The sequence below is a fragment of the Piliocolobus tephrosceles genome, chromosome 7, assembly GCF_002776525.5.
Source record: "Piliocolobus tephrosceles isolate RC106 chromosome 7, ASM277652v3, whole genome shotgun sequence".
Taxonomy (NCBI): Eukaryota; Metazoa; Chordata; class Mammalia; order Primates; family Cercopithecidae; genus Piliocolobus; species Piliocolobus tephrosceles.
The window spans coordinates 12,761,841-12,780,576 of record NC_045440.1 but is presented as its reverse complement, the minus strand read 5'-3'; the positions used below and the strand labels follow the sequence as shown (position 1 = coordinate 12,780,576).

The 18,736-nt window shown below is 33.8% G+C and overlaps 1 protein-coding gene across 4 annotated transcripts in view; it reads left to right on the top strand.

Moving 5' to 3' along the window:
* The window catches only part of SGCZ (sarcoglycan zeta), a 1,168,508-nt gene that overhangs the window by 677,087 nt on the left and 472,685 nt on the right, over positions 1-18,736 (top strand). For 3 of the 4 annotated variants that reach the window (XM_023219159.3, XM_023219160.3, XM_023219158.2), the window contains exon 2: positions 1,550-1,744. In XM_023219159.3, coding sequence (XP_023074927.1) covers positions 1,550-1,744 — 195 coding nt within the window. The remainder of the gene's footprint in view (positions 1-1,549; positions 1,745-18,736) is intronic. The other variant, XM_023219161.3, reaches the window with a different exon arrangement.

Below are 18,736 nucleotides of genomic sequence, written 5' to 3'. Positions count from 1 at the left end.
CTGTTTCCCAAAAACCTATGGAAAAAAAAACTCAACATTTTATCTACAGTAGGATTGAGTCAATGAACATTATAATGATAATTTTACAGTACATATATTTTATATTGTGTAACATAATTTAATTACTTATTAATATTATTTTTATTTGCATATAATTTATTCAGAAGTATTTCTGTTAGGTTAGTCATTTAATAAGTATAAAAGCAATCTGAGAAAAACCTAAAGAAATAATAATGAACAATTATTGCCCTATAGAAAATCAAATTTTATAAAAATCAGTTTCCATCCCTCTGATAATAAATTAGTTATTCCTGAAAATTGTACACTTAAGACATAATCAATGCTTATTCATATTGTTTTAGTCTTCTTATCATTATTTCTAAGTTGTATAAGACAGTAAAAAAAATCTATTTGCTTATTGAAAGAATTAATTCTAGAACCTGAATTTATGCATTATCAAAGAATATCATCTTCACTTTTTCAGAACTGACTTCTAATTTCATTACATTATGAAATAGTATGGTACAATATACAGTGTTCTTAGATTTAATTTTTTTTCTGATAACTCATTGAAATACAACTAAAATAACCAACATAATTCTAAATAAAACTTTTAATTTGATAGCTATTGTCTACATGAACCCACACAAATGTGAATTTTCTTTCCATAGGTTCTTGCAAATATACTAATATTTTTACTGAAGCATATATACTGAACCATTTGTATCCTGCATTTTTAGAGAAAGGTACAGAAAATCCCAGTGATGCAGTCAATCTCTACCGCAAAGAACAGGTAAAGCATAGTCTAAGAGTGGCTTGGTGTGTCCATCTATTCCCGCTCTGGTATAAAAAAAATACCTGAGACTGGGTAATTTATAAAGAAAAGAGGTTTAATTGGCTCCTAGTTCGTCAGGCTGTTACAGGAAGCACAGCGGCTTTTGCTTCTAGAGAGGCCTCAGGAAACTTACAATCATTGCGGAAGGCAAAGGGGAAAAGGACACATCTTATGTGGCAGGAGCAGGTCCAAGAGAGAGCGGGGAGGTGCCACCCACTTAAGCAACCAAGTCGCATGAGAACTCTATTACCAGAACAGCACCAAAGGGGAAAATTCACTGCCATGGTCTCATCACCTTTCACCAGGCACCACCTCCAACATTGGTGATTACAATTCAACATGAGATTTGGGTGGGGACACAGATCCAAACGATGTCACTTGGATATGAGTAGAGTTCTTTGGTTACTGATAACTGGAGGTAGACCTGAGCATCCCAAGAGAAAAGCTGACTGTTGAAATGGGACAAATCTGACTGGAAATAATATATATCTTGTGGATATAACAATGAATTAAACATCTCTAAAAAACTATATTGAAAATGATTCGAAGATTTCTATAACATTTTAATTACACAACAATAGTTATTTGAATACTCACTGCCAATTATTTTAAGGTACATTGTATCTTTTGTTTCGGAAAAATCATGTGTTTTTTTTTTTTTTTTAATGCTTCTTTTCTTTCCTTCCTTCTCTTACTTTCTTTTTTCTTTTTCAGATGACACGAGAACAATACATACTAGCAACCCAACAGAATAACCTGCCAAGGACTGAGAATGCACAACTTTATCCAGTGGGAATTTATGGATGGCGAAAGAGGTGCTTATACTTCTTTGTCCTTCTGCTGTTGGTTACCATGATAGTTAACTTAGCCATGACAATATGGATATTGAAAGTTATGAATTTCACTGTGGTAAGTACCACTATGATTTTACAACTTAATGCTCTTGGTTCAAAGACAATCTAGCTCTGTTACTTCAATTTTTTAATCAAAGGTTATTCATATCAGTATTTACAAGTGTGTGTTTTTAAATCCCAAAGACAATAATATTTTATTTTAAGACTACATTCAGTAGGTTTAGTTCTGACACACATATGCTATTACTACCTGCCATTTAAGTGTGGGAAATTTAGATCACGAGACAGCATAGCACATTGATTCATTAGAATGTTTAAAGAACACTTAATCAGTAAGTGTGAATATTACTTACTGTGCCTTTAAATTTAAGAAATGAATCTGTTTTTAGAAGTGATATTTCACATTAAAATTAATATTAATATTATAAATCATGTGGCTTTGAATTACTTCATTTAACATGTATACCTCTATATCTCTGTATATCTGCTTTCTAGTAACATACTGCATGACTGAATCTAAAAGCCTGGAATTTCTCCTGAACTACATTGACTAATGCCTATAATTGCCATCAGATGGTGACCCTATTCTTCCATAGCACATCCCTCATAAATGGAAGATCAACTGGAAATTAAATCACTCTTTTATAAAAATAACTAATTACAAAATGATTGTATAATGTATTAATGAAGTTTGCTGCAGTTTACTGAATGTTTATAATAAATTTATGAGCACGAGTTATCTGGGAAAATTCGGTGGCTTCAGCAAAGTCCAGTTTGGCTCATTTTATATTTTTTGACTGATGTCTTCAGTTTTTCTACTCTGCTTTTAGACCATTCTGCCTTTGCTTGGAGACCTCAGATATCTTCACATATAAGCAACTATCTTTCGCTTGCTGACCAGACTGCTATTATTCTTTAGAACTCTGCATCCTCAGGAGTGAGTCTAAAGCTGGCTGTTTAACTTCACTGATATTCCTATACTGGGCTGTTTATGGTTTGTTTGTTTGTTTTTTAAACCCCACTCGGTATTGATTTAGCAAGAATCATCTCTTTCTGACTTCACTGACACCTGATTCTAACTCAGATACAGAATCTCAAAAGAGAAAATGACTCTAGCTTCAGTCCGTGTTGTAAGGCGTCACAATTCTGTGTGTAAGGAGCCTGCCTGGGCGGGCAGGTGGCCTAACCTTCCAGAGAAGAAACATTGTCACTGCGCACATCAAGATAAACCAGCATGTGCTCGTGGAGGGAAATGAGCCATGGTTCCATTTTTTTTTCCCAATAAATTATAATTTTGAAGAGTCTTCACCAAATAAGAAACTAAAGGCAAAGAAAAGTTGGGCAGGAGTCAATGTGTTTGCAGAGTTAGAAAATAGTAACTGTTGCCTAGACATGGATACATGTCCCAGGCCAGGGATGAAGGCATGAGGCCACTTGTGGGTGACTAGAGGTTGAATTGAAGGCTAGTAGGTACATTCTCACTTATGAGATTATCTGGGAATGCATCTGAATCACTTCTTTGTCTAAAAGTTGGCTCACTTTGCCCTCTCATTTGGGAATATTTTGACACAAATATCAACAACTCTAGCCATCATGTTTATGTTCTCGGCTCTGCTCCTACCTTCTCTGCCTACTGCCTGGGTGTCCTTTAGGGGTCATTGATCATATGGTAGGAGCAATGTTTATGCTCCTGCACATTCTTTTGTGCTACTTTAAATAGCAACAAGACTATCAGTTGCTGAAAACATTTTCAGCCTCATTTTTTAACTAAAAATTAATATTATGAAAGAGGTAAAGCATATTCTTCAAATTTTGAAATTTCAGTAATATGATTTTCTCTATCAAAAGGCATCTTTCAAAAGCTCATGAATGATAGGACCAGGTCTCTCACTTCAGGGAGTATTGATTCCATCCAATGACTCAACCCCAGGAATTTTCAGGTTCAAGCCTTGTAAGCTTTTCGGGCATATTGAAATTAATTAGAAAAATATACTTGAATGTGTAATTACATGGCTACATGCATCAGACTCCCAATACTTTGCCCCATGCTGACACCAAGGCTGGATAAGCCATCCCTGGGAAATCATTGGCACAGTCACCTGTGTCCTCAGGATCCTCATGGACCCCAGGGTTCCTGTCACCCATGGAGCTATTTAATTTGAACCTCAGCTGGCCAGAATGTAAAATATAATGCAACATGGTCCTGGAGATAATTAAAAGGGATTGTTTCCATAGGACTGTTGGTATGTATTCATTTATTTATTTTACATTTTCCTTTGAGGCATGTCTTTTGAAAAATTACGTTTTGACCTTTTTATAATCAGAAAGAAAACTGTCCTTCCTTCAGGCACAAAAACTTTTTTCATGTAGCTGAAGTAAAATACACGGATACAGTTTTCAGAAAAGAATCACACTATAAGGTAACACACTCTTTGTAAGAGAACACACTTTCTAGCTCAATGTAGTCATTCGTAGTTTTTCAGAAATAATTCAGAATTCCTTATGTAGTTACAAACTTTAGCAATCCTGAATACTGGAGATTATGTTGTATATACTTGAAGGGTGTTAAATAATTTGTAATCCTCTTCCATCAGAGCAGTAAAATAAAACCAATTTTATGTTTAACTAGTGCATTGTGTTCGTTTTCATATCTACAGAGAATACCAAAGACTAGTTGCCATACTCTAGTAAGAAGTAGAAAATAATGTGTCAGTTGTTTGGGGAGTACTATTGATCCGCACAAAATGTATTTCACTTTCATTGTAACTATTGCTATCCAACACATGGAAATATGTGGCTGTTAACATCTTTTATTTGAGCAAACTGGGCATGTTATTTTTATCAAAATATTGATAAAATATTTTTAGCATAGCAATATTTTTAACATAGCAAGGATAGCTGCCAACATGTTTTATGCTGTTTGTTGAAGTCCATCATTATGACTGATATTGTGCATGATATGTATGATTGATATGCCCTTGTATTTTTGGAAATAATTTGTGTTTTTCATTTTGTAGAAAGTAAAATTATTCTGCTTTTTGAGATACTCAGTTGTAGAAAACCAAAAAAAAAAAAAAAAAAGGAAATGACTTTATACTACAGGATGAAAGACTTAGGATAGAAATAAATAATCTCCTGGCTAGGAGAGCAGGTGTCTGTATATATATATATACTATTTCATGTATATATATATATATGTTGAAGAGGGAAATTTTTGAAATTTTGAAGTTAGTTGAGGGAAATTCATATATATATATATATATGTTGAAGAGGGAAATTTTCAAACTTCAATTTTTTGAGGTCGGTACAACCCATTTCCATGTTATCAGTTGCTCATCTTTGTGGTTTAGCTAATAGACTAGCCTCGCAGGTCTATCAAATCCAGGCATTCTACTGAGGCAGTATTATTTTCTAGGCTCAACACTTATTCTAAGTAAATTAGTTCTATATTTGAGAATTGAAGATCGTTACAAAAATAAAATACTGATTTTAAGAACAAAAGTACCAACTAAGGGTTGGTGGCCTCTAGCTGATACAATTCTGTTAGATATGGTAACTAGCCAGCAAAAAAAGAAAAAAGGGAATGAAAATATAAGTAATATTTATTAAGCAAATGGGGAGAGCAAATTAATGAATGCTGTGACTTAGAGAGAAGTCAAGAATACCTAGACCTGGGTAATAATTGAAGCAATTGATTAATTGAACAAACCGGGAAAAGAAATCTTGCATGATCAGTGGGATGACAGTTGGCTGAAAGAAAATCCCAAGAAAAGAATTGAATGTCATCGTCATTTTGGATTGAGAAGGAATTGGGAAATTTTAGAACAACTATCTATATATTACAAGAGGTCATTTTACAGTATTTTCTCCATTTGGTCACTTGGCATCTGCCTAAACCCTCCTTTCAGTGATAAGCAAATCATCTCATTAAATCACTATATAGTTTTATTATTTTCAAATATCTTTTAAATTTTATTATTTTTTAATTTGTGTGGGTACACAGTAGGGGTATATATCTATAGGGTACATAAGATATTTTGATAAAGTCATATGATGTGTAATAATCCCATCAGGGTAAATGGAGTATCTGTTTTCTCAGGCATGTATCTTCTTTGTTACAAACAATCCAATTTTACTCCTTTCATTATTTTAAAATGTACAGTAAATTATTGTTGACTCTAGTCACCCTTTGTGCTATCAAATACTAGATTTTATTTGTTCTAACTAGATTTTTGTGCCAAGTTACTATCTCCACTTTCCCCACCTCCACTACGGTTCCCCGCCTCTGCTGACCATCATTCTACTCTCTTAAATGATGTTCTGTTAGCAATTGCTTGAATACAACTTCAAATATGGTATTCTGATTCCATTATTTCAATTGGACAGGAATTTTTAATGTTCCAAGACCACCATATATTCTCATACACATCATATGCACACATACACGCACATAGATCTTTGATAACATTTTTAAAAGGTCAAAAAATCAGAATATGTAAGGGAGATCTGTATGTAACCACTTCGCTTTCTTTGGTTGTCACTTTTCTTCATTTCAAACATCATGTATATTACATAACCATAATTATATGTTTATAATAATATTAGTCCTTTCAAGATAGCTTTCCCTTTATAGCTACAGACCAGAGTCATTCTTATTTTTCTATCACATTTTGTTTATATAAATAATTAACTTATATAAAATTTATATTTATGCATTAAACAGGAATATAAATAAAAGCAGGAAAAGTGTTCAGGATTGTGGTTATATACATAGCATTACAAGATATTGGTAAAGTTTGCTTTTACTTTTGCAGGATGAAAACATTTGTTTCCGTTTAGTGTACCTTTCTAAAGTTGAGAGTTACCATATTTACTTTTCTCCCTTCTGTCTTCAAGCTAACATTTTTAAATAAACTATACATTTTTTGAGTCTTAATTCCTGTGTTCTTTCAAATACCTTGTTAAATAAAGTATCGCATATCTACATTATTCTTTTCACCAATTCAATTTTTTTATCTTCATCATTAATCCAGTGGCATTTCTCATAGCAATTATGGATGTACTGAAGATGGCTACAGTATATATGCAGTATGCTATCATTAGTTACCGTGCCTTCCAAAAATAAGATATTCCCACAGTTCTTCATTTTACCTTCTAATAAGAATATATATAAAATACATATATATATAATGTGTATATATATATATATTAAACTTGAGTTGGAGTCTCACTCTGTTGCTCAGGCTGGAGAGCAGTGGCATGATCTCGGCTCACTGCAGCCTCCGCCTCCCGAGTTCAAGTGATTCTCCTGTTTCAGCCTCCCGAGTAGCTGGGATTAAAGGCACCTGCCACCACACCTAGATAATTTTTGTATTTTAGTAGAGATGAGATTTCACCATGTTGGCCAGGCTGGTCTCAAACTCCTGACCTCAAGTGATCTGCCCGACTCGGCCTCCCAAACTGCTGGGATTATAGGCATGAGCCACCACGCCCGGCTGTAAGATGATAATTTTTGAATGAACTTCTCCATCTGCAGTTATCCAGCCAGCTCTATTTATCAAAGCTGTGTCCTTATCCCGTGCATTTTATGTCTTATCTAGAATTGATAGATGTGGATAGTCATATATAAAGTTAAAACTTGAAATACACACTGGCTTCATTCATTTTTAATTTCTTTTTCCTCCTCTCCCTAGCATGTTCATCACAAGACAGTTTCTTTTTATATGACCTTGTTTAGTGTCTGTTTCCCCTTGCCCAGACTGAACGGACACTCTATATGGCCAGGATTTTTGACATCTTTCCCACTTCTCTTTTCCCAAGGTGGAAGACAGTGCCTGCCAGATAATCAGCCCTGAATAAGTAATTTTGGAATGAATATGATATTTGCCATTATCTGCACTGAGAGGCAGCTAATTTTTTATGGCACTCTGAGGTATGTCCTTCTAAAGGGCCGCTTTGAGTTGGGAAGAATTGATGGCAAGGACTACCAGCAATCCTAGGTCTCCTATTGCTGGCTAAGACCTCTTAAGCACAGGAGATGCTCCTCTGGTCTATGCAATGGTATTTATTAAGTTGGAAAAAACAGTTTTGGGTTCAGAACACCAAGGTTCATAATTCTCAGCAGATCCTGCATTTAGACCCCACACATAGCAGTAGTACAACCTACTGTCATCATTGACTCTTTAAACTATTATGAAATATCTCATCCTACAGAAGAAAGAAAACACAAACTTTACCAATATCTTGTAACTCTATGTAGATAACCACAATCCTGAATACTTTTCCTGCTTTTATTTATGCATATTTATATGCATAAATATTTATATTTATATGCCTGTTTAATGCATAAATATAAATTTTATATAAATTAATTCTTTATATAAATCATATAAAATAAATGCATAAATCTAAACATTTATATGCCTGTATATGCATATTTCCTTGTATACAATTCAAACATTATATTGTTTTTAGCACATAATATATATCATTCCTTGTGCAGCTGTAATTCATTTATTTACTGCTATACATTCTTTGAATGAACAAATCTCATTTATTTATCTCTTCTCCTAAGTTGTTTCCAATGTATTTTTGTTGTTTAATTTGCTATCACAACCAATGATCTTATGAACATTCTTCTACGTTCAATGTTGGTCATTACATTTGCACAAGTACAAGAATTTTTGTAGGTTCTAACGTCTAGAAGGAACTCTAGGAATCTTAACCTTTAATGCCACCTTTTTTTCCCCAATGTGATTGTATCAGTTTATACCCACCACTAGCAACCTGTAGGAGTTTCTTTGGTTGACCTTACCAACTTAACACTTAACAATTAATTCCCAGCTAAACTAACTTGTTACCTCCTTAGCTACAAATCTGATCAACTATCTACCTCATAATAATCTTCCTTATTTACATGATTCTTTCCCTACGTATGTGGCCTTTTCTGGCAGATTTATTCTTTTATTTGTCTGTATTCATATATGTCTGTGTTCATATATCTTATCTCTGTGATAGAATTTACTATGTTGTATTAGAAATACAATTATATGATTCATCCAAATATGTACCTCTTCTCCTCTATCCACCTCCCCCCATTTCCTTGTCCCTTTGAAGTGTAAATTCGCTAAGGAGTAGAAGCTGTTCTTATTTATCTTAAGATCTTGGTTGAGCACATAGTAGGTGATACATTATTTTTCGGTGACTATTTTTAAGTTTTAAAAGTGTAGATTCACTTTCAGTAGAGGGATCTTCAAATTTAACGTTTGAATTTTTCACTTGTCCTCTCAGTAAACTATTTCAGATTCTGATCCGTTACCGTTTTTAGCTGAATGTACTCATCTCCTATGAACAAAGTGGCATTACTCGACTGTTCACATCTTTCATCCAGGGTGGCTAGCTTCCCCTGATAGGAAGAAAAACAGCATAGTTTCTCTCTGAATCCAAAAGCACTTTGGTAAGATAGTTTTTCAGTGAAGGTACAGTCCTTTGAAGCTCTAATTACTAGCTCTGTCTGACTTCCTCAGTAATAACTACTGTAAAACCTGTCTTTTCTGTTTTGGACACACACGCACACAAATATGAATTTTACTTAAAGTCACTATTTTCTATACTACTCTACCTTAAGGCAAGATACCCTGGTAATTAAAAAACGACATTAGCCAGCAATTAACTGGTAAATTACTACCAACCACCAGAGCCTCTGTGCTAACACTTCTTTACAACCCCCCTAGAAAAAGTAGTCTGGCCTTAAACAGGAAGAGAAAATAACTGTGTTTCAAGACTTCCAGCCTCACCAACTGCAGGAGAGCTTCAGCCTGCCCAGCAAAATCAAACATAATTCTCCCCACATACCTCTTCATTTAACAATTGAAATCAATAGAGTACAACCATTTCTTGAGAAAATTGCTGACCCAATTTGGTCTCATATGCAGGATATTTGTGATTTTTCTGAACTTACTTTGATGTTTAAAAATACACATACCCATGCATAGGCACATACACCAAACAAAATAAGCCCCCACTAATTATAACCTAATTATCAGTTACTGAATGAAAGCTGAAAAAGGTCAGTAACAGCAGAAATTAGAAAACGGGAGAAACTTTATGTAAGTAGCTCACAGGGATGAAATCAGGGGTGTATGTTTTGTTATGTGCATTTCTCATGGAATTTTAATAGAACATAGACTCCAACTTTTTAAAATTCAGAGCGTCATACTTTTACCTGTAAGTATTCATTTTTCTCAAAAGCCCATAAATAAATCAGGATTTTTTTATATGCAACAATTTAAGGACATAAAATGAATTCATTTTTATATTCGTAAATGTTATATAGCCAGGGAATAAAACAGGACCCTGTCTTCCCTGCCCGTGGGGTATTTTCTCATACAAAATTGGTGTTGATTGCAAGAATTCATTAGGTTCCTGGTACTGCTAAAACCGTCTCCAAGCAGCCTTTAAGCAGTGGTTCAAAGTGTGGACCCTGGAGCTAAACCTTTTTATCCAAGTCCTGGCTTTCCCATTTATTATCTGTATTACCTAGTGCAAGTTATTTAAACCATGCACTGGCTAAACGGTATTTAAACTGTGGCTTAGTTTCTTCCCCTGTAGAATGGGTGCGATCTATTTCATCAGGCTGATGTAGAAATCAAAAGAATTAAAATAATAAAAGTGTTTCTGAAGTACCTGATATATACTAACAAATAATTAACAACATATACTATCATTATCAGACTTATTCATATTCTGCTCTTCCATCTTCACTAAGATTCTATCCACCATGTGAAGGAAACTGACTCTTTCTATTAAGGTAGAGCATAAAACCTATACACATAAAAGGATCTCAATAAATATGCATTAACAAATAAGTGAAGGAGTTTATAATCTTGTAAATACAGATGACATTAACAAGATTGATGATATTAACCTGATCGAAGGTTTTGGACATGAGCTTTGGAGGCAAATAGCTGATTCACATTATGGCTCCAGGACTAGCTTCTTTGCAGGCTTACCTTGGGCTGATTGCTTTTAACCTCTCTGGCTTCATTTCTTCTTCTGTAAAACGGTGGTAATGATGTTGATCTCATGAAGATATTGGAAGCATTAAGTGAGTGAACACTTAAAAAGCTCTTTAAAACAGACCTTAGAGTAAACACTCATTTAGTGCCAGTAAAGTGTAAGAACAAATATTATTTCCAAGCATTATTAGCTGTGACTAATGAAAGTTATTCTATATGGTACATTTTGCCAGGAAAAATGGCTTCTGTCCTTGATGAAGGCATAAAAAAGATTCTTTACGAAATTCTAATTTAGTGCTGAGATATGAAAAGCATTTGTATGAACTTCTAAGAGGAACAGTTGAGCTGTCAACCATCATTGTTATTTTGATGACACTAAGCAGATTATGAAAACCTGTATCACCTGTCAGCAACCTTTCTGGCCTGTCTGAATGAGGGAGCTTATTTGTCAGGGAGAGCTAATCTTCTTTTGAAACATCTTGAAAATGTAATACTTACAAATTGTCCGGATAATAGATTGGAATTTCTGTATTGATTCTAAATATTCTGAGTTTCTTTAATGAACAGATTATCAAATTATTACCTCATTAAGATATTATATTGTGAATTTTTCTGTAAAATACCCTGAATTATAACCATCAGACTATAACCTTTAAATAAGAGAGGAAAGTTTAAGATTCCAGAGAGCCCATATTTATTTAGCAGGTGTTTTTTGCAGCAAGATTATATGTGTTATAGACCCGGCTTTATGGGATTTCACAGTAACACTGCAAAGCAAATGTTGTATCCCCTTTGGCAGATGAAAAGGCAGAAACTTAGGGAAATTAAATAAAATTCCCGAGGTCACACTGATGAACAAGATTAAAAGCATGGGCTGTATAGTTTCAGATATTCCACCACATTTCATTGTATTAATGCTACTAAATTTAAATTTAAATTCCTTTATAAAATATTCTTCATTAAATGGTTTACTTCCTTTACATGGTATAACTCAGTGCTTTCATATAACACCATTACATATATAAATACCATATTACTGCTTATTAATTCTATTTTGAACTTGGGCAAAATATATTTTAATGCCCTCAAACTTTATTAATTAAATAGAAGAATGTACCTAATCTCTCATAATTACCATGTAATTAGAATGGTTAACACTGTTCTGTAAGTGCCAAGTATGACTACACTTTTGAGTTTAACAGAATGGGCATAGGTTTAATTTCTGGATAGCACCATGGTATTTATTAATGACACCTTTATAAAAGAAACAATAATTTTCAGAAAGCTATTTTATCCCTATGATTGCAGTTTAGTCTTTGCACTGGTTAAACTATATTTCGCTGAGTAGAAACTCATTGCCCATGATAAGAAAAGCACTCTGAAGATGATTTAAGCCCTTAGTTTTTGTCCACCTTTCTGAGCTGCCATTTCCATTTTCCCAGTTCATTCCTTAGGACACCCATCATGGCGCTTGCCCTGGAGATGAGACAGGGCTCCACCTTCTAGGGCATGACTACAGCTCTGCCTGTGAGAATCAGCAGCAGAGACTGCACTGGCCCTCAGTGTGGTGTGTGTGGATTTATTACAGGATGGATGAGAGTGAATGATATCGTTAATGTTGCAGGACTGCTTCCATTATACCCTTCCATATGCACCTCCTCATGATTTTCTGACAAATTGTCCCTCTCAGATGAAATCTTTCATGCTTAGTCTTAGCCCGGCAGTACATTTCCTTTCCTTGACTTTATAAAGAAAAATTCAGTCATTTTTATCCAAGTGCAAACAACTACCAAGTGATAAGTTCTTTTTCCCGAAATAAACTGTAAGAATTGTGGCATAAGATAAATCACAAAATCATACATAGCAAGTGCAAAATGAAGTTCATTAGAGTACTAGAAATGTCGCCAGAGAAAATGAAGGATTATGAAAATTAGCTGTGGAATAAAAAATACAGAAATTACAGACTTGTTAGTTGATAGGTTTGATATATTGTACAGTAGACTAGAGTGGGGGAGGGTGGGAAACTTTAGTTCAGTGCCTTTTTTTAATCTATAAGAAGTGACAGAAGTCCAGAAAATTAAAACCATTTTCCCTTCTGGATGCCTAATAGCCAGGACATAGAATAGATTAAATCACATTTAACTTAATGAAATATGTGTGTTATCTCCACATACAAACTTATTTTTGCAAGCAATAGCATATAGTATATCTTAAATAATATGACTCTTTTAGTAGGACATTTAGAAAGAGAATTTTAAGTTTTAAAATGAAATAAAAGTAGTAATCTTAAGAAGGGTTTATGTTTTTGCTATTTTGTAAAAAAAAAAAAATTAGTAAACATTTGCTTTTCAAAAGTATAATTGAAATATTGTCTTATTTGTTGTTTCCAAGCAAAGATAATATTATCTTAATAAAAATAATCTTATTGGGCAAGAGTTTCTACGAATTTATTATTTTGAATAATAATAGCATCACTGCCCTTTTTCCTGGTAGTTAGTAAACTCATCCTCTCATCCTCAGACCTAATAAGTATTTCTCCCATGTATTAAAATTAGATTTAGTTTTCAATCTGTTTCAGTGTTTTTTAATATTTCTGGGAAATCGCCATTAAAGCCATCTTGCAAATAATTACTCTGTGTTAGGGGCTTTTTATATCGGCTGATAGTTGCAGCCTTGGGGTGGGCAACCACTCCATTCCCCAAAACACTGGTAATGGGACATGACACATCTCTAAGAGTATTTAACAGTAATTCATCTTGTCTTTCAAATTCTGTAATCAAATTATGCCATACAAAGAATCCATATTTGCTTTCTCACAATTTACATATTTTTCCATCAAAAATTTTGTATTTTTCTGGGCTTAGGACATTTTCAAATATGCTAAGCTTCTGTTAGCTCTGATATCTGTTTATTCTTTCTTGACTTAAACTAAACTGCTACAGCATCTAACATTTGTTAAAATCCTTTACATAAATGGATCAGGTTTTTCTTACTAGTGTAATTCAGTGAAAGGAAGTATGAAGTCTAAATATCTATATGTGACCTACATAGGTGTGAGCGTGTGTATGCATTACCAAGTGAGGTGTTTGTTTTTGACGTGAAGTATTGTCCAATATACATGATTTTACAAAGCAATATAATTGCTTAAACAACATTTAAAATGCATCTATCTCTATTATAATATGCATTTTAATACGGCTCCTAGTATGTCGCAATTTTATCAATGGAGCCTATTTTTCAATTAGTTTATTTGCAGATGTGTTTCATTCCTGATTGATGACTTAAAATAAATATTGGCACTTTATGTTTCTCTGAGAGCTTTGCTGTCAAGTAATTAGTGCACCACATAAAATAAACAAAATTCACATTAGACTATAACAGCTTTCCTTTTTTTTTTTTTTTTTGGAGTCTCTCTCTGTCGCCCAGGCTGGAGCACAGTGGCGAGATCTCGGCTTACTGCAAGCTCTGCTTCCCGGGTTCCCGCCATTCTCCTGCCTCAGCCTCCGGAGTGGCTATGACTACAGGCTCCCGCCACCACGCCCGGTTAAATTTTTGTTGTTATTGTTTTTGTTTTTGTATTTTTAGTAGAGACAGAGTTTCACGGTGTTAGTCAGGATGATCTCGGTCTCCTGACCTCGTGATCCGCCCACCTCGGTCTCCCAAAGTGCTGGGATTACAGGCATGAGCCACCATGGCCTGCAACAGCTTTTATAAATGTATGTAAAGGCACCTGAATACTAATGTTAGTCAAGAAGGAAAAAGAAGTACTACTGAAAGTGTGCTTCATCTCTTTCTTTCTGACATTCTTATGAGATACGTATTAGTATCTATCTCTATATTTAATTTTTTTTTCAATTTCACATAGTTAACAAGTGAATTAGTTAGTATATGAATCCTTAATAATCTAACACGTAGACCAAATTTGTTCCGCCTCCTTAGGAACCATTCTTCTATTGATATTATTCATAAGTTCATTGAGTCAAAAGGCAATTTTCCTACCTGGCAATATTCTCTTATTTGAAAATTATTTAATAAATTCACATATAAGTTCTCATACATTTTTATGGAGAAACGAAATCATTTTTTTCTACTAATTTTTCAATGAGAATAGTTTAATGTCTTCGTTAACATTATTTCCTACTCTGTTGCCACATTTTTTCTTGAGATGCTTTATCTCCTATCAATATCATATTAATTTCTAATAAAATTATACAATAATGGTACTTTCTATAATGTTGCCGACCTTCATGCAAATAAAAAAATAGTATATTACACAAGTGTTTCAATAGTCTATGAAATTATAGGCATACTCAACTTTTTGTATAATAACAGCATTTTAAGTAGGTAGAATGTGTCAGTTTTCCATTGCCAGAATGGTATGTAAAAATCACGAATCCCAGTGGCTTACATCAGTGAACGTTCGTTTAGCTTAGGAATCTGTAGGTGAATTGGGCAGTGCCTGCAGGCTTAGCTGATGTTGGCAGGGTCTCCGTTATGGGTCTGCAGTAAACTTTCTGCTCCTCTTGGGGCTAGCTAGTTTAAATGGCCTCGTTTGTACATTTGACAATAATTACACTGTTGGCTTCAGTGACTGAGTTTCATGTCTTTCATCCTCCAGTACACTATCCATTTTAAGCAGATTTAAAGTTCTAAGAAAAGGTATAGAAATATGTAAGATCCGTAGATGCCTAGATGCAAAACTGGTGTGCCTCAACAGCCTCAACATCTGGCATTATACTGGCCAAAGAAAGTCACAAGTGCCATCAAGATTCGGGGGATTTGTAGACTCCACTTCACTAGTATCTTAAAAATGCAAACTAAAACGACAGTGAAATACTTTTTTAAAGGGTGTGAAATATACTTTAGTTTTTGGAGCAGTGTTAGTTTTGCAGCAATATTGAATGGGAATACAGTGATGTTCTGTATACTCACTGCCATCTCACAACCACCGTCCACACCACTATCAGCATCCCATACCCGTGATTCATTGTCACAATGGATGCACCTACCCTGACACATCACATCAGCATCACCTAATGTCCAGGGTTTATATTAAGCTTCACTCTTTGTATCAAACTTCACTGTTTGTATTAAACATTCTGTGGGTTTGAAAGATGTGTGACAGGAATCCACCATTGTAGTCCATTAGAGAATAGTTTCACTGCCCTAAAAATCTCTGTGCTCTGCCTGCTCATCATTCTCCTCTCTAACCCCTGGCAACCACAGATATTTTACTCTCTCCAAAGTTCTACCCTTTCCAGAATGTCATATAGTTGGAGTCAGACAGTATGTAGCCTTTTCAGACTGGCTTATTTCAATTAGCAGTTCCTTTTACAGTTTCTCCGTATCTTTTTAGGGCTTGATATCTCATTTCTTTTCTGCACTGAATAATATTCCGTCATCTAGATGTCCCATAGTTTTTTATCCACTCTCCTAATTGAGAACATCTTGGTTGCTTCCAGATTTTGTTAATTATAAGTACAGCTATCACAAATATCCACATGTGGATATTTGTATGGAAATAAGTATTTAACTTCTTTGAGTAAATTCAAAGAAGCACAGTTGTTGAATTACATAGTTAGAGTATATTCAGTTTTGTCAGAAACTGTCAACTGTCTTCCGAAGTGGCTGTACCATTTTGCATTCCCATCAGTAATGATTGAGAGTTCCTGTTGCATCAGATTCCCATCAGCGTTTGGCATTGTTAGTGTTTTAAATACTACTTTCAAGCTTCGCAAGTTAGGAATTTTTTTTTTTTCCTTTTTTAACACTAATTTTAGTCACAAAAATAAGACATGTTTCAAAAGCTCTGCCTTAAATATGTGTGTGTATATACCTACTTGTGTGTGTATTTATATTTAAATACAAATATACAACACATGTGCTTTCCAATTAATTGATATCCTACCATCTGAAGTTAAGTACTCTGAAATCTTATTTAAAATAATGACGATACATAATGATTATTTAGCCATATTTGGTAATACAAGTGAACGTTTTTGAAGAACAAATTGAAATTTATACCATTCTTAGAATATCAGGTCTTAAAAGGGTAATTACAATATCACATATGTACCCTAAAAAGTAATTAGGAAGGTGAAGAAAAAAAATTATGTCCAAAGAAGTGCATCTCACTTTTATATGAGGCAACGTAAAGTCTAAACAAGGAGAAGAATTAAAGAATCAATAATGCATTTATGTGTAAAATTAATCATTAAAACGGATTGTCTGAGGAATATTAATAGTTTTGAATAAGTGTTTATGGGACAGTACAAAGTGAAAAAAATGAGATTCAAAATAATGTATGCCATATCACTTCAAGCCTCTACAAATAATTGATCAGAAAAAGATATTAAACAAAAAACTAAATGGTAAATAGTAAATATCCTATTAGTACTCTTAGAAGTTTATTTTTTCAATTCTCTGCTTGTGTTTTTGGTCATTTATATTCAATGAATACGTGTTTTATAATCCAAAAATAAAAAGCAAAATGTATTTGGAAATCTGTGAATTTAACTCCACCATGTTTGATATAAAATGGCTTTACTTTCTTTTCTCTAAGTAAAATTTAAAAAGTGTTATTGGTGAAAATCTAAATGTTTTACAGATCTTATGAAGTAATAATGATACTTTTAAATAATACTATGCTAATTAAAACCCATGTTTCTGTGCTATTGGGTACATTTTACTTAAGACAATTAGAAATAAGTATTCAATTTTTAAAGCTAACAAACTATTTTATTGAAGATGAAATGAGACTTTCAAACCTGCCGAGATGAGATTAATCCGTATTTCACTAAAGATACACCTGATTTCAGACCAGCAATCTTTCCCTTTTCTGATGTCTATCTGCAAAAAATTGTATCAAGTACAAGAAGAAAAATTCTTACCAATCTGGAAATACCTATATAGGAACCTAATCTTCAGCTATGAAACACTGGATATTTGATAAATAAGTATTTTAATGCTCTTCATCAATTATTTGCATATTAAAATGAATTTAGTCCCTAGGAAACAGGCTAAGTAACTAGCAACTTACAACCTGTATTTTCCTATTGGGTGCAAAGAAGCCAAATTTGGCCATCCTGATTATGTTTGCTTTGGTACTATAAGGATGAAAGAACATGGCTCTCCTTCCCACTAATCAGGTCTCATTCCTGCACCTACTGTGATATATTTATACTGTCCTATGTTGTTTAACAACGGGGATACATTCTGAGAAATGTGTTGTTAAACAATGTGATCCTTGTACGAACATCATAGAGTATACTTACGCAAATCTTCATCGTATAGCCTCCTAAGGGCCTAGGCTATATGGTCTAGCCTTTTGCTCCTAGGCTGAAAACCTGGATAGTACGTTACTATACTAATACTATAGGCAATTGTAATTCAGTGGTATTTGTGTATGTAAACATATCTAAGTATGGATAAAGTATAGTAAATAGATAGTATAAAAGATAAAAAATGGTATACCTGTATAGGGCACATACCGTGAATGGAGCTTGCAAGACTGGAAGTTGACCTGGGTGAGTCAGTGAGTGAGTGGTGAGTAATTGTGAGGCCTAGGACATTACTGCCCACTACTGTAGACTTTATAAATATCATATATGTTGACTACACTCAATTCATAAGAAAATTTTATCTTTCATCCATAATGAATTAACCTTTATCTTATTATAACTTGTTATACTTTATAAACTTTTTAATTTTCAAAACTTGTTTCTATTTTATAATAACAGTTATCTTAATCCACAAAAAATATTATACAGCTTTATTTAGTTTATATTTTGTAAATTTTTTTTTTCTATTTTCTCCTCTTTTTTTTCCTTTTTTTCTTTCTAAATTTTTTTTTTTTTTTTTTTTTTTTTTTGAGATGGAGTTTCACTTTTCTTGCCCAGGCTGGAATGTAGTGGCGTGATCTCGGCGGCTCACAGCAACCTCCACCTCCCGGGTTCAAGTGATTCTCCTGCCTCAGCTTCCAAGTAGCTGGGATTACAGGCATGTACCACCATGCCCGGCTAATTTTGTAT